General features: G+C 38.1%; 2 protein-coding genes across 3 annotated transcripts in view; one reads left to right on the forward strand and one right to left on the reverse strand.

Annotated features, from left to right (window-relative positions):
* Nucleotides 1-338: 338 nt before the first annotated feature.
* dct (dopachrome tautomerase) lies at nt 339-11055 on the forward strand. Its single transcript, XM_061971244.2, has 8 exons — nt 339-850; nt 930-1229; nt 1562-1662; nt 1900-2066; nt 2158-2334; nt 2417-2552; nt 2622-2823; nt 10663-11055. The coding sequence occupies exons 1-8, from the start codon at nt 568-570 to the stop codon at nt 10833-10835; spliced, it is 1539 nt and encodes a 512-aa protein (XP_061827228.1). The 5' UTR covers nt 339-567; the 3' UTR covers nt 10836-11055.
* A 153-nt stretch (nt 11056-11208) lies between these two features.
* The window catches only part of gpc6b (glypican 6b), a 210525-nt gene continuing 205623 nt past the window's right edge, over nt 11209-16110 (reverse strand). For both annotated transcript variants that reach the window (XM_061971241.2, XM_061971240.2), the window contains one exon: nt 11209-13916. In XM_061971241.2, coding sequence (XP_061827225.1) covers nt 13711-13916 — 206 coding nt within the window. In that variant the 3' untranslated portion in view covers nt 11209-13710. The remainder of the gene's footprint in view (nt 13917-16110) is intronic.

Genomic DNA, 16110 nt, shown 5'->3' on the forward strand with positions numbered 1-16110 from the left:
ACTCTCTTCTGCCCTTAAGATAGGCTTGGTTTTCTTTTTCTAAGAAATTACCTTCTCAGAAAATAGTTGGTAATACAATAATCATGTCATTTTTTGCACTAATATAACCCACATAAATTATGTTTTGCAGACTAAAACTATAATCTGATTTTTTTTTATTTTCTTAGAAAACTAAACATCTACAGTCTGGATAAAGTGACTTAAGGTCTTATGCCTAATAGCCCTTCCAGCAAAACATGTTTCTTTGGATTTGGTTCACGCCTCAGTCCAGCTCTCAGCTCGGCTGTCAGGTGATCGTCACAAGACCAGCAGGCTTAATACTACCCAGCTCTACTAAAGCCAGAAGACAATATTGCACCATTCTTGCATGAAACCAACTGGAACACAAGATGATTCGACTTTAAGTGCTATTTCCCACAAATTATCTCTGCATCCAATTTGAAGATAGACAAGCAAGGAGACTACAGCGTGCGGGAAGATTCCACACTTGTGCAAGGAGAACTCATTTATCCATTAGTCAACCCGCTGATTTTTTGCAACCGACCAGAATAAACGAACAGGTGAACAATGACGAGCTTCCTCCTCCTTGGCCTTCTTTGCTTGTTTCTGCAGCCTGCCGAGGCTCAATTCCCCCGAGTGTGCTGCACAGTGGAGGGGATCCTGTCCAAGAGGTGCTGCCCAGTTTTGGGCTCCGATCCTGGTAATGTATGCGGCACCTTGATGGGGAGAGGAAACTGCACCGCTGTTCGGGTGGACACCAAACCCTGGGGAGGACCATACAGACTAAGAAACGTTGATGACCGGGAAAGATGGCCCACCAAATTTTTCAACCAGACTTGCAGATGCAATGGTGAGTGATTACAACAATGACTATGCGAAATTGGCCAACCTATAAATTGACAGTTAACATTTGTAATCGTGTGTTTAAGGAAACTTTGCTGGCTTTGACTGTGGTCAATGCAAATTTGGCTGGACAGGACCAAATTGCGACCAAAGGAAAGCTCCCGTTGTACGAAAGAACATCCACTTGTTGACGCCTGTGGAGCGCCAGGAGTTTCTGAATGCCCTGGCACAAGCTAAAACCACCATACACCCAGACAATATGATCGCCACCCAGCATTGGCTGGGAGTCCTAGGGCCAAACGGAACTGAGCCCCAATTTGTCAACATCACCATCTACGACTTCTTTGTTTGGCAACATTACTACTCGGTCAGAGATACTCTACTTGGTAAATGGTTGCATTCCCTCAATTTCAATTATTATAAAATGTCAATATATTTTTTCCAATGTATTTACTGATAGGGCTCAATTACAAAACAATGCAATTGTTTTTGTTGGTTGTCACATGTTTGCAAGGCTAAACCAAAGAAGAAATGTACATTTTGGTTGTTTGTCTCTGAATAATAATAATAACTGAATAATCTAAAAATGTGTAATCTGTGAGCACTTCTTTACATTATTGTTAAATTCCTGAACTTAATTTGTCCCCATGTTTTATCAAGAAGAATGGATATTCTCAGTTACAGAGAGCCTACTTAATTTATAAATATGTCCCTTTAGGTCCTGGCCGCCCCTTCAAAGCCATTGATTTCTCACACAAAGGACCAGCATTCATCACCTGGCACAGATACCACCTTCTCAGCTTTGAACGAGACATGCAGGTATGCAAATTGTTTTGCTTTTCTAAAAAGAACCCTAAACCATTCTACAGTAAATATGCTGTTAGAACATGGCGTATATGTAAGGTGGAAGTTTACCTCAACTGACTTAACATGATTGAACAATTATCTGTATCGGTAACATTTTTGTGGATACGTTTCTGTGTGAATTTGAAGAATATACACATCTTGAACAAATATACTTAATAAACATCCATAAAATGCCTGTTTTTTCCACAGAGGCTGACAGGCAACGACCAGTTTGCGGTCCCTTTTTGGAACTTTGCCACAGGGCAAAGTGACTGTGACGTGTGCACGGATGCTCTCCTAGGAGGCCAAAACCCTGAAAACCCCTCCCTCATCAGTAACCAATCTAGATTTTCTAACTGGAGTGTGGTGTGTAACAGGTCTGCACAAACACCTTGATGGGGGTGATTAAACTATTACATTGTGCATTAAAGGTCACATATAACTAAAATACTGTGTTCTTCAATCCAGTCTAGATGATTACAATCGCCTGGTGACTCTTTGCAATGGTACCAGTGAGGGTTTGATCCAGAGAGGTGTCATGAGAGGTAACACGACCATGCCCACAATGACTGATGTTCGAAGCTGCCTTGGCATCAGGGATTTTGACAGCCCTCCGTACTTCACCAACTCTTCTTTCAGTTTTAGGTAGTTGCTTAGAATATGACAAGTTCAGTGTCCAGTATTAATGTCCATTTGTCCGCTAACTGCTCAATTTCGAAACACATAGAAACGCCCTTGAAGGCTACGATAAACCAAACGGAGAACTTGATGAAACAGTCAACAACCTTCACAACCTCGTCCACGCTTTCCTCAGCGGAACCAGCGCTTTACCTCACTCTGCAGCCAATGACCCCATCTTCCTGGTAAGAGTTAAATTTCACAGGAGTCAAACGTCATTGGCATTAAATTAAACTCAATACGATGCCTTTCAGGTTCTCCACGCTTTCACCGATGCTATTTTTGATGAATGGATGAGGAGGTTTTCTCCGTCAAATGCCACCTTCCCCGACGAAATGGCCCCCATCGGTCATAACAGCGACTACAACATGGTTCCGTTCTTTCCTCCCATCACAAACGAAGAGATCTACATCCCATCGGAGCAGCTGGGATATTCCTATGCCATTGACTTTCAAGGTAAGCTAGTAGGCAATGTTAGAATCTAAATAGTTTAGCCCAGCCCGCCTCAATAGGTGGCCGGCTATTGGTGGCCCCGAGACGGTTATTAAGTCACTGTGTGTTGTTTTGGGTTAGGCATGTGCTGAGTGGGGCTTGTCCACATACCAACACTACAATGACCAGGGGTGTACAGTGTGACAAATTTACTCACAAATGCGACTAAAAATAGACTGCGACTTGGAAAAAAAACCTGTCGCACCTGTGCGAATAGGGATTTCAAGCCTTTCATCGCATTTTGCTCCTTCCTCCTGCACCATGCACAGAAGGAAGCCCCGCTCCTCCTAGTTTACACACTCAGGCTGACTCAGCCTTCCCATCACGGAAGAAACACGGTCATAGTTGGAGGAACTGGTCAGTAAAAAAAAACAATGTTTTTTTCACCACCTTAAAACTTGACACAAACTGCACTGCACACTAGTAACTACGAAGGTCGGAAGGAAAATTTAAGAACAAATCAATGATGGAAATGACAAACTTGCCATCCAAACAATACCCTGTTTGTTGACAAGTCCATATAGCTATGGAAGCACATTAAATATATTTATTAAGCAAAGGTAACACAAACCAGTAAAAGATTCAAAAGAGCTACCGTCAGAGCCAACTGCTAAGCTTACAAAACAGCTCAAACTCAGACTCGCTGATGTCACATGTCACTAGGCAACAGGCACCGCCTTTTAAAAGGCACACACGCAGACGCACTTACTGAAACTTCTCTAAACTGCAATATGACAGATATTTGAAGTTTTTTTTTTAAGTAACACAATAATTACTTTCCTTAGTAATTAATTACATTTAATACAGAGTAATTCCGTTAGTAATTCAATTACTTTTTTGGTAAAGTAACAAGTAACCATAACTAATGACATTTAAAAAGTAATTTATAGAACACAGCCTGTCAGAAAGCATCATGAAGCAGTTGGCAGGTTAGTGTTCCTGGCTAACATCTATGTGTGTATGTTTACCTACAAAAACACAATTTTTAAATGTCAATTCTAAATGCTGACATTTAAAGACCACCGTGATTTATCTTACATATTGTTCTTTTATGTTTTTATTAGCTGAAGAATTTAACATAGCTAAATGTTGTTTTAAATAAGATTTTAGGTTATATTTGACTTTTCTTATATTATTTTCCAGGCTTTTTTCTTTCTTAAGTTGGGATTCTATTCTTACTTGTTGGTACCTGTTTTTGTGTATTTGGGATCCCCATCATTCCCAAAAATTTCAAATCAAGGCATGACGGAGATATTTAGTTACGTCAACGGATATTTCCATTTATGGGTTAGTTTATGGGCCAAACTATATCGATATGAGTTTTGATGCATACCGCCTAGCCCTACACTCGTGTTAGCGACAGTGCTAGCACAGTTTAGGGATGTACTCTGTGTTTAATTGAGCGTTACAGTAGGCCTTATGATGGTATTGTGTTTATATATATATATATATATGAGTGCACATGTGTACCTTGTTTGAGTTTTAAATTGAAATTGTGATATTTAGGACATTTCATATTGCTGCTAAAAAAAATTTGTGCTACAAAAGATTTTCTGTGCTACATCTTTTTTTTAAATTTAGTAGCACCGGTGCTACTAGTGAAAAAGCTAATTCTACAGCACTGCTGACTGCCTGTAAGAGTTCACTGCTGCGTGAATTTTGAGTTTCACGTTACTTTTTTTTCTACATGCATGTCAAGAAAAGAAGAGAGTGAAAATCGGCAATTGTGGGAGATTATGTAATTTCACCTAATTGGGTTAAAAATATTTTTTGCAAACCAGTAATTATAATCCGTAAATAATGTGCCGTTGTTGAGTGTCTGTGCTGTCTAGAGCTCGACAGAGTAACCGTGTAATACTCTTCCATATCAGTAGGTGGCAGAAGGTAGCGAATTGCTTTGTAGATGTCGGGAACAATGGTTTGTCGTGATCACAATATGCGGGAGGCAGTGTGCAGGTAAAAAGGTATCTAACGCGTAAACCAAAAATAAACAAAAGGCGAGTGCCGCTAAGAAAAGGCATTGAAGCTTAGGGATGGCTATGCAAAACGAAACTAAAACTGAACTTGCTGCAAAGTAAACAAAAACAAAATACTGGACGACAGCAAAGACTTAGAGCGCGTGGAGCAGACGGCGTCCACAAAGTACATCCGTACATGACGTGACAATCAACAATGTCCCCACAAAGAAGGATAGCGTCCGCACAACTTAAATATTCTTAATTGCCAAAACAAAGCAGGTGTGGGGAATAGCACTCAAGGAAGACATGAAACTGCTACAGGAAAATACCAACAAAACAGGAAAAACCACAGAAATAGGAGCACAAGACAAGAACTAAAACCCAACACAGGAAAATGTCAAAAACCTCAAAATAAGTCACAACGTGATGTGACAGGTCGTGACAGTACACCTAATTTGAGACAAGAGCTATGAGGCATGGTCTGTTATGTTAATGACATGTATGTTATGTTATGTATGTTATGTTAATGACAGAACACCTACTTTGAGACAAGAGCTATAGTGATGCATGGTTGGTTATTGTAACTCCCTCCAAACAGCACAGACACAATGGCTTTCTTTAACTGATTTATTTGAAGGCTTCCTTTCCCTTCAAATTCACCGTGAAAACTGAAATAAAATAAAGCACGTAACGAACGTAAAAATAACAACATGCACAGCATGTGGATCAAACATTTTACCGAAGTAAATACAAACACAAATGACAAACAAATACCTTGTTTGCCTGTATGCTTCTTTTAGGAGGAAATTGTGATCTTCAGGGTCTTATAGCCCAAATGCTTAAGAGTCCTTGTGACACTTTTTAGTCTTTGTGACAGTCAGTCTCTCTCTTTCTGCCTTCACATGGCATCAAAAATGTTTACTCATACCCGGAAGTAGCTTCCTTACATCAGACGACAGACCAAACGAGACACTTCAAAATAAAAGTATGCCCACAAACTTAACAAAAAGGTATGAATTTACATTTTTAATAGGGATGTCCGATAATGGCTTTTTGCCGATATCTGATATTCCGATATTGTCCAACTCTTTAATTACCGATACCGATATCAACCGATACCGATATCAACCGATATATACAGTCGTGGAATTAACTCATTATTATGCCTAATTTGGACAACCAGGTATTGTGAAGATAGGTACTTTAAAAAAAAAAATTATAAAATAAAATAAGATACATAAATTAAAAACATTTTCTTGAATAAAAAAGAAAGTAAAACAATATAAAAACAGTTACATAGAAACTAGTAACTAATGAAAATTAGTCAAATTAACTGTTAAAGGTTAGTACTATTAGTGGACCAGCAGCACGCACAATCATGTGTGCTTACGGACTGTATCCCTTGCAGACTGTATTGATATTTATTGATATATAATGTAGGAACCAGAATATTAATAACAGAAAGAAACAACCCTTTTGTGTGAATGAGTGTAAATGGGGGAGGAAGGTTTTTTTGGGTTGGTGCACTAATTGTAAGTGTATCTTGTGTTTTTTATGTTGATTTAAAGGGGAACATTATCACAATTTCAGAAGGGTTAAAACCATTAAAAATCAGTGGCTTATTTTATTTTTCGAAGTTTTTTTCAAAATTTTACCCATCACGCAATATCCCTAAAAAAAGCTTCAAAGTGCCTGATTTTAACCATCGTTATATACACCCGTCCATTTTCCTGTGACGTCACATAGTGATGCCGATACAAACAAACATGGCGGCTAGAACAGCAAGGTATAGCGACACTAGCTCGGATTCAGACTCGGATTTCAGCGGCTTAAGCGATTCAACAGATTACGCATGTATTGAAACGGATGATTGTAGTGTGGAGGCAGGTAGCGAAAACGAAATTGAAGAAGAAACTGAAGCTATTGAGCCATATCGGTTTGAACCGCATGCAAGCGAAACCGACGAAAACGACACGACAGCCAGCGACACGGGAGAAAGCGAGGACGAATTCGGCGATCGCCTTCTAACCAACGATTGGTATGTGTTTGTTTGGCATTAAAGGAAACTAACAACTATGAACTAGGTTTACAGCATATGGAATACATTTGGCAACAACATGCACTTTGAGAGTGCAGACAGCCCAGTTTTCATCAATTAATATATTCTGTAGACATACCCTCATCCGCTCTCTTTTTCTGGGGGTCTGGCGGCAGATTCCTTTGACTTTATCGTTGGAAATGCATCTGCTTTGAGTGTCGCAGGATATCCACACATTCTTGCCATCTCTGTCGTAGCATAGCTTTCGTCGGTAAAGTGTGCGGAACAAACGTCCAATTTCTTGCCACTTTCGCATCTTTGGGCCACTGGTGCAACTTGAATCCGTCCCTGTTCGTGTTGTTACACTCTCCGACAACACACCGACGAGGCATGATGTCTCCAAGGTACGGAAAACAGTCGAAAAAACGGAAAATAACAGAGCTAATTTGACTCGGTGTTTGTAATGTGTTTGAGAAAATGGCGGATTGCTTCCCGCTCCGAGAGCGAATAATAGAAAGGTGTTTAATTCGCCAAAATTCACCCATTTAGAGTTCGGAAATCGGTTAAAAAAATATATGGTCTTTTTTCTGCAACATCAAGGTATATATTGACGCTTACATAGGTCTGGTGATAATGTTCCCCTTTAATAAAAACAAAACAAACAAAAAAACCAAAAAAAAAACCGATACCGATAATTAAAAAAAACGACACCGATAATTTCCGATATTACATTTTAACGCATTATATTATTGGACATCTCTACTTTTTAACTTAAATATAGCCTTCTTATGAACTTTTATGCATTTTGATTTGAATTCCCTTTTTATGAACTTATTATTCTGTTTTTTGAGAAATAAAACAAATTATAATAATTATTAGTAGCAACAGTTACAGTTATGGTTTGAATTCATATCCAACAATTGCGAAAACTACTTTTTATTGTCAATATCGGCTGCTGAGTTTCATTTTTCAGTGATTTCTGCTGGTGGTGTGCCTCTGGATTTTTTCAATGAATAATAAATAATAAAGGTTGAAAAACACTGCATTAAACCACCTCACCACACCAGCTAGGTTGATGTGCAGTAATTCAATACAAACAGTTATAAATATGTTCATTCAAAGAGTGTAAGAAAATAAGACACCTTGTTTCAGTGATATAGTCAAGCAGGCTAAAGTTTAGGCTACTATACTATATTGTTCAAACTCAATAAGTAAGTGAGGGTGCACCTAAATAATTAAACACTGCTGTTGCATCATGTAAGGAAAACTTAATGAATCCTACCGTTTATTGAGAGTCACAGAACAGCTGTCAAACAGTTACGTCCAGTGGCGCTGCTATAAAGAAAAAAATAAATCACAGTGTTGGAAAACTTCCACAAAAGTCTCCTCATGTTAGCTGCCAGTGCTACTAAACTAAATAAAAAGGGGTTAGATGCTAGCTAGCACATTCGATAGACAACTAATGTGCCGTCTGGGGAATAAGAAGCGTATATTTGCGTGTTCATTTGGAATATATTAACAAACAAAAATAATACTTAAGTAAGCGGTACAAATGGAATAAACAGTTAATTTAAATGACTCTGGTTACCTGCTTTAAGCATTGTTTCCTTCTTCCTCTTCTTCTACTGTTTAGTGTGAACCGGAAATAGACTACTTTTAAAATAAACTTTCATTGAAGTTGACAAAAACGGAAATTATATATTTATTTATTTTTTCTAACTTTATTTCAATAACAGTACACATCCAATTTTTTTGTTCACAGTTAGTAACGTAATAAATAAATGTACAATAAGTAAGTAAACAAATATTAAATACATAAATAATCATTATCTCATTTTTTTCCTAAATGTTCAAGATGTTTATCAGAATTCTTGTTCTTTGTACTTTGTGAACACTTGTAGTTTGAGCAGTTTTTTATGCTAAATCATATTATAAAGTTCCTAGTTTGTGAACCCGTTCTCAAATAATGGCAATAAAAACGATTCCGATTCTGATTCTGATTAGTACATTGTTTGATTTCCTTGTTTAATCCATTCCTTAATTTAATTCCACATACTGATATGCTAAATGTTTTAAGTGTTGTACGTACATAGACATTTTTTATTTTATTTTGTTTTTTTTAATTAAATTAGATTGGGGCGGTATAGCTCGGTTGGTAGAGCGGCCGTGCCAGCAACTTGAGGGTTGCAGGTTCGATCCCCGCTTCTGCTATCCTAGTCACTGCTGTTGTGTCCTTGGGCAAGACACTTTACCCACCTACTCCCAGTGCCACCCACACTGGTTTAAATGTAACTTAGATATTGGGTTTCACTATGTAAAGCGCTTTGAGTCACTAGAGAAAAGCGCTATATAAATATGATTCACTTCACAATTCACTTCACATTAGAAAAATTGTTGTACATTCTTGGGTAGCAGGTTACAGTTTGCTTCGTACATAATTTTAGCTGTTTGGGGGGGCAAATTCACCAAGTCGTTGCATGTTTACATTTGTGATTCAATGTACAAAGGGTTTGTATTTTCTCTATATTCAACATTATGTATTATTCTAATTGATCTTTTGTGCAGTGAATGAAGCGCACATTTGTAGTTGTTTCCCCATATTATAATTCAATGACAGCAAATTAGGAATAAAAGCACCTCCTTTTAACAATGAAAATAAGGATATATGTGTATTTATACATTAAAAATAATGTGTAACACAAGAACATTAAGAAAGAAGAAAACACTATGCATCCATCCAATTTCCTACCGCTTGTCCCTTTCGGGGGGGAATCAATAATAAATATTTGCAAGGGATAAGACTTGAAAAATACAATACAAAGGAAACAAAAGTATCAAGTTACATATTATTACATTTTTCTTTGATGGTAATTGTTTTTATAATTTATTTCAGAATGTGGGAGGTTATCGTGACCTTTCTGCGTTCCTTTGTCATTATTAGTGAGTTATACAATGTTTACAATTCAGACAAAAAATATATATATATTTGATTTGCATGACATTACTCTGGATTGTTTAATATGCAATTTACCTCGAAGGCATAAATAACATTCATTCTCTGGGTCTTTTTTTGCAATATAAACACAGAAAAATTTCTTCTGGAAATTATATGTGTTTAATTACAGTACATTTTACTTAAATAAATAATAATACAAATAATAATAATAATAATAGTAATAATTTAATTTAATTTGAAAATACATTTAAAATGTCACCATACTAGAAACAAACCCAACTTAATTAGGTACACCCACTCTTATAAGATTTAATAATTTAGAGTGTTGTTTTGTTGTTTGTTTTTTTCAAAATTGTAATACAGCTAAATTTTGATTGAATGCTATATTTTTATGACTTCAACATCTTTATTGTTGTATTGTTCTTTATCACACTGCTTCATGTTTAGCTTTATGAGAGGGGGTACTAATTTAAAAAGAAAATGTTAATAGCAGGCTTTAAAAAAAAATAATTAAAAAAATTATATTTTATTTTTTAATTATCTCCATATATTATATTTTTTCATGTTTTGTTTTCATTTTTTAATTTAATTTACAATCCCACACCCCAAAGACAAACACAAATACAGCAGACTTGATTGCACATGCCTAGGGGATCAATACAGTACTAGCTAATCTACTTATGTACACAATGTTGCGGTCAGTGACTTTACATGCATAATGATGCTACGCTTCCCCCCAAAAAAGTAGGCCGACATAACAGTGAAAGTGAAAGTGTACACGTGTTATCTTTAATTCAACACAATGATGGTACTGATGCATGTCTCCGGCTTCCTTTCCCCTTTTACTGCAGATGAAGGTGGATCCTCTGTGTTTGCGCTGGGATCCACCCTCGGGGGTTTCTTCATCGGCCTCCTGGCGCTGCTCCTTATCGTCGCGCTCTACCTTCGCAAGCGTAGAAACGCAGGCTTTGAACCTCTGATAAAAGCCGACTTCACGACTAGGAAGTACACGGAGGAAGCCTAGATGTCTATCCACGGGGCATAGCAGCGAGAGAAAAGAAACAAGAGGAAAATATTAATTCTGTAGATATAAATTGACATATGGAACAACATCATGATAATAACCAAGTACAAATCTGACTGAATGCACTGTATGTGAACTTATTCGGAAACCTGTACAAAACAGAAAATGCATGTTTTTAACAAATGTTTATTTTACCAGAACAGTACAAAAAAACACTGGATGCAATCACCTTTAATTGCATTGACTAGTAAGGCAGATTTGCTCATCTTCATTTCAATGTAACGTCATAAAACAACAACTTGAAAAAAAAAAGTTGACCTAAAGTATTTCTTTCCTTTTTTTCAGTTTCTTTTTGCAACATTTCGCTGGAAAAATATGACCCATTAAAGGCTTTGAAAAGAGCATTCTGTGTGAAGTCATCATTTAAAGAATTTATTTTTTTAAATATATGTTGGCACTGTACATGTTTATGGGATGAAGACAAGCTAATGCTCGCTCTCAGGGGTTGTGTGCACAAACACACGTTCTGCTTACAAGATGCATTCAGGCCTGTCGGCTCTCCACTCTCCACGGATTCTCATTTCACAGGTGACTATGTGGTCGCCTTGCAGCCCGCCTTCCAGCCCGCAGCAGCATTCAGGCTTCCCAGACAAGACCCTTTTCTTTGCATTTTTTAAGCTTCCACTCTTAACAATCCCCTCACATTCTGCATTATTGTGCTGCTACTTCTATAGAAATGGCACAAATGGCACACTATGGGATGCATAAAGTACCTACATTTCAGGGACTGCCTTTTTGTGGATGTTGCTGGGAACAATTTGAACTTACAATCAGTGTATTCATGAGACTGTTGTCAAAATCAAACACGTCTTTCCCACTGCATCTGAGGCGTGATAAAAAAAAAAAAAAAAAAAAAAAAAGAGTACCTTTTATACAGAAATGCAACAATGTGGGATATCGATTAAACTTTGTGTGCACTTTCACACAGCAACATGACATTTTACCATCAGCAGGGACAGGATTTGAACTTCAGAAGTAGGGGGGATACACAATTGGCTTGGTTTGAAGGGATTAGATCAGGGGTGTCAAACGTGTACTATTCTAGGGTACATCCAATTCTATTACTTTAGTATTGAGACACCATAGGGGTCAAACTCAAGGCCCGGGGGGCACATCATTTTATGTGGCCTATGAAAGCTTGGAAATAAAATTAAAAAATGATTGCTAAATAAAATTTCAATTTTGACATATAAAAAATGCACTGCATGCAGATGCAGTTATTCTTAGCGGGATATTGTTCCATTATTTTATGCAACAGGCCGTTCAAATGGTGCTGGTCATTGTAAGACTTTTTTGAAATTCTACAATAGATCAAGTTGACTTGTGATGTTTTCCATTAGTTTGTTGGTAAACAATGACAATCAAATACAGGGTCAACTGTAAATATAACGAGACAATTATACGCATAATACACTATATTGCCAAAAGTATTTGGCCACCCATCCAAATGATCAGAATCAGGTGTCCTAATCACTTGGCCCGGCCACAGGTGTATAAAATCAAGCACTTAGGCATGGAGACTGTTTCTACAAACATTTGTGAAAGAATGGGCCGCTCTCAGGAGCTCAGTGATTTCCAGCGTGGAACTGTCATAGGATGCCAGCTGTGCAACAAATCCAGTCGTGAAATGTCCTCGCTCCTAAATGTTCTGGGTTTGGAGGTTGCCAGGAGAACGGTACATTTCGGACTGCATTGGGCCAAATGTGAAATTTGGTGGAGGAGGAATTATGGTGTGGGGTGGTTTTTCAGGAGTTGGGCTTGGCCCCTTAGTTCCAGTGAAAGGAACTTTGAATGCTCCAGGATACCAAAACATTTTGGACAATTCCATGCTCCCAACCTTGTGGGAACCGTTTGGAGCGGGCCCCTTCCTCTTCCAACATGACTGTGCACCAGTGCACAAAGCATGGTCCGTAACGACATGGATGACAGAGTCTGGTGTGGATGAACTTGACTGGCCTGCACAGAGTCCTGACCTGAACCCGATAGAACACCTTTGGGATGAATTAGAACGGAGACTGAGAGCCAGGACTTCTCGACCAACATAAGCCTGTGACCTCACCAATGCGCTTTTGGGAGAATGGTCGAACATTCCTATAAACACACTCCACAACCTTGTGGACAGCCTTCCCAGAAGAGTTAAAGCTGTAATAGCTGCAAAAGGTGGACCCACATCATATTGAACCAAATGGGTTAGGAATGGGATGGCACTTCAAGTTCATATGTGACTCAAGGCAGGTGGCCAAATATTTTTGGCAATATAGTGTATATATGTTTTGCAGTTGCAAACGGCCCATTGAGGACACGTCTAACCGTGATGAGGCCCACGATGAAAGTGAGTTTGACACCCCTGATATACACTGTGATGAAACAAGGCTGCTGAAATGTGAGGGAAACACTCACTTCTGCACCCTTGACTATTTCCATTCCAATCCATTGTGTTTCAGATGTAATATAACATTTGGTGCCACCTTTATTCATCAATAACATTTGAAATGCTTTGACAGTTAAATGTCCCCTCTAACACAAGTATAGAAAACCATGAAAGTGCGTGCTATATTTTCTTTACACAGAGACAGACAATACTCTCTGTCATATGTGCAAAGAGTATTTTATATATTTATAAAATAGTTTTAATCTCTGCAGCAGAGTTTGTGGAATCGGCATCAGCGTTGATGCCGTGAAAGTCTAGATGGCACTGTGCATTCTTTGGGAAAGTGGGAATATCAACGCATGACTGCTCCCCACCCCCCTCGAGCATACACACCTGCAGACAGAGTACAGTCTGGTATGTCCCCACCCGTTTTTTCTCCCAGCATTATCTCCAGTGCATGTGGAGGGCCGAGGCTGAGAGAGCCAGAGTAGATAGAAGGCCTAGATGGGGCACGCAGAGAGAAGAGGCGCCGCCCATCGGCTCGCTCCGGTCTGCTTCCACAAGAGGGGCCTCGGAAGCGGGCACAGCCGCGTCTGTGGGGCAGGCCTCCGTGCAGCCGCTGCCGCTGCCTGAACCGCTGCCCTCGTCGCCTGCAGTGGTGACAACAAGTTACTATGGTTAACCAGCCCACGGTGCAGATACAAACAGACCATATTTGTAGCACCCCCTATGGGTTGTGCTCTTGCAAGCTTACATCTAATTAGTGTTATCCCAATACCAATATTTTGGTACCGGTACCAAAATTATTTTGATACTTTTCGGTACTTTTCTAAATAAAGGGGACCACAAAAAATTGCATTATTATCTTTATTTTAACAAAAAATCTTCAGGTACATTAAACATATGTTTCGTATTGCAAGTTTGTCCTTAAATAAAATAGTGAACATACAAGAAATGTGTCTTTTAGTAGTAAGTAAACAAACAAAGGCTCCTAATATAGTCTGCTGACATATGCAGCAACATATTGTGTCATTTATCATTCTATTATTTTGTCAACATTATTAAGGACAAGTGGTAGAAAATGAATTATTAATCTACTTCTTCATTTACTGTTAATATTTGCATACTTTCTCTCTTAACATGTTCTATGTACACTTCTGTTAAAATGTAATAATCACTTATTCTTCTGTTGTTTGATACTTTACATTAGTTTTGGATGATACCACAAATTTGGGTATCAATCCGATACGAAGTAGTTACAGGATCATACATTGGTCATATTCAAAGTCCTCATGTGTCCAGGGACATATTTCTTGAGTTTATAAACATAATATGCATTTAAAAAAACTAAAGAAGATGTTGTGATGCCAAAAAATATCGACGTAATCATTGTAGTATCGACTAGATACGCTCCTGTACTTGGTGTCATTACAGTGGATGTCGGGTCCAGATCCACCGATGGCGTTTGTTTACATTTTGACGCCGGTGAGCTACGGTGTGTAGTGAAGCATGTTTAGCTATTCCTCGTCCTGCAGGGATGATACTTGTAAGAAACTTACTTTATTTGTTGCCGTGGAGACGAGGATTAGTGATTTAGAAGTAGCTAAAACACTGCAGACTGGGGCTGGACTTTAGCCGCTCGCTAGCTAGCCATGTCTTAAAGCACCTCTTCCTGAGGGCGTTTCAGTGTTATAACTTCACCTTTATCGTTAGTTTTTAAGCCAAAATGCGTCCATTCTCCCTTTTCTGTCTACACACTGTGTCTGCTTGTAAGTACTCTGTGTTGGTGCGCTGCCGAACATGCTCCTCTACTCGTAAACCAGCAATGACACAACGTGACGACAACGGGGGCGCAGAGGGAGGTGGCGGACCAGTACTTTTCAGAGGAGGTATAGTACCGGAAATAAATCATTAGTATCGCGGTACTATACTAATACCGGTATACTGTACAACCCTACATGTAATACAGATTTTACAGATATTGGGTCAGATTTACTAAAGGTTTGCGTGTACTAAAACACGTGCAAAACTGATCTATTAAGTGGATTGCGTCTGTTAAGTGGGCAGAATAGGTTGTATTTAGTCACGTGACATGACAACCCCTGCAATGGTTTTGTTTGCTGTAAAAAAATGTGTTCACCAACAAATTCAATATAAAGTTGTGCCAGAATATTAATTAAAATTTTATTTCATTATAATTCAATCATTATTCACTTAAATACGGTTATGAATCTGTCAAGTTTTCCTTTACTCTAGAGTGCGAAGTAGAGATTAGCTGGTACACATTGGATTATTATTAGTGTATAATACAAATCCTAATAATACATAAATATTATTATGATTATACTATTAGTGCATCTCCTAGAGTTAAGTCTCCCCGTCTCTAAAACCTAGTGATGCCTCTATTTCTAACTTTAATCAAGGATCATTGAAGGCACCACAGTTTGTATTATTATATTCATACTTTTTATTCCATCCTCTCATCTTGTGAATCGTTAAAGGTGAGGATTGAAGATGTTATGACGTCTGTGTTGAGTAAAGTGTTCAAAGCAAAGTTCGCCGTTATCTTTTATACATTTTTGATAAGGGGCGTAGGTAGTATTAGACAACCTTAATTAGGTTCAAGCAACCTTATTACTGAACTGTCACGGCTATATTAATTTTATATTAACATTTATTATGTCTTTTTAAAACATTTACATATTTCAATGACTTAAAACAATAATAATTAAAATTTCACAAAAGCCAGAGGGCCCGTGCGATATACAGTCGCGATCAAAAGTTTACATACACTTGTAAAGAACATAATGTCATGGCTGTCTTGAGATTCCAATAATTTCTACA

Source organism: Nerophis lumbriciformis, linkage group LG13 (assembly GCF_033978685.3).
Source record: "Nerophis lumbriciformis linkage group LG13, RoL_Nlum_v2.1, whole genome shotgun sequence".
NCBI classification, from domain to species: Eukaryota; Metazoa; Chordata; class Actinopteri; order Syngnathiformes; family Syngnathidae; genus Nerophis; species Nerophis lumbriciformis.

Coding starts and splice junctions, on each gene's coding strand:
- dct (XM_061971244.2), top strand. CDS start 568: ATGACGAGCTTCCTCCTCCTTGGCCTTCTTTGCTTGTTTCTGCAGCCT. Junction 2,067..2,157: donor TGGAGTGTGGTGTGTAACAG/GTCTGCACAAAC, acceptor TCTTCAATCCAG/TCTAGATGATTACAATCGCC. Junction 2,553..2,621: donor CCAATGACCCCATCTTCCTG/GTAAGAGTTAAA, acceptor GATGCCTTTCAG/GTTCTCCACGCTTTCACCGA.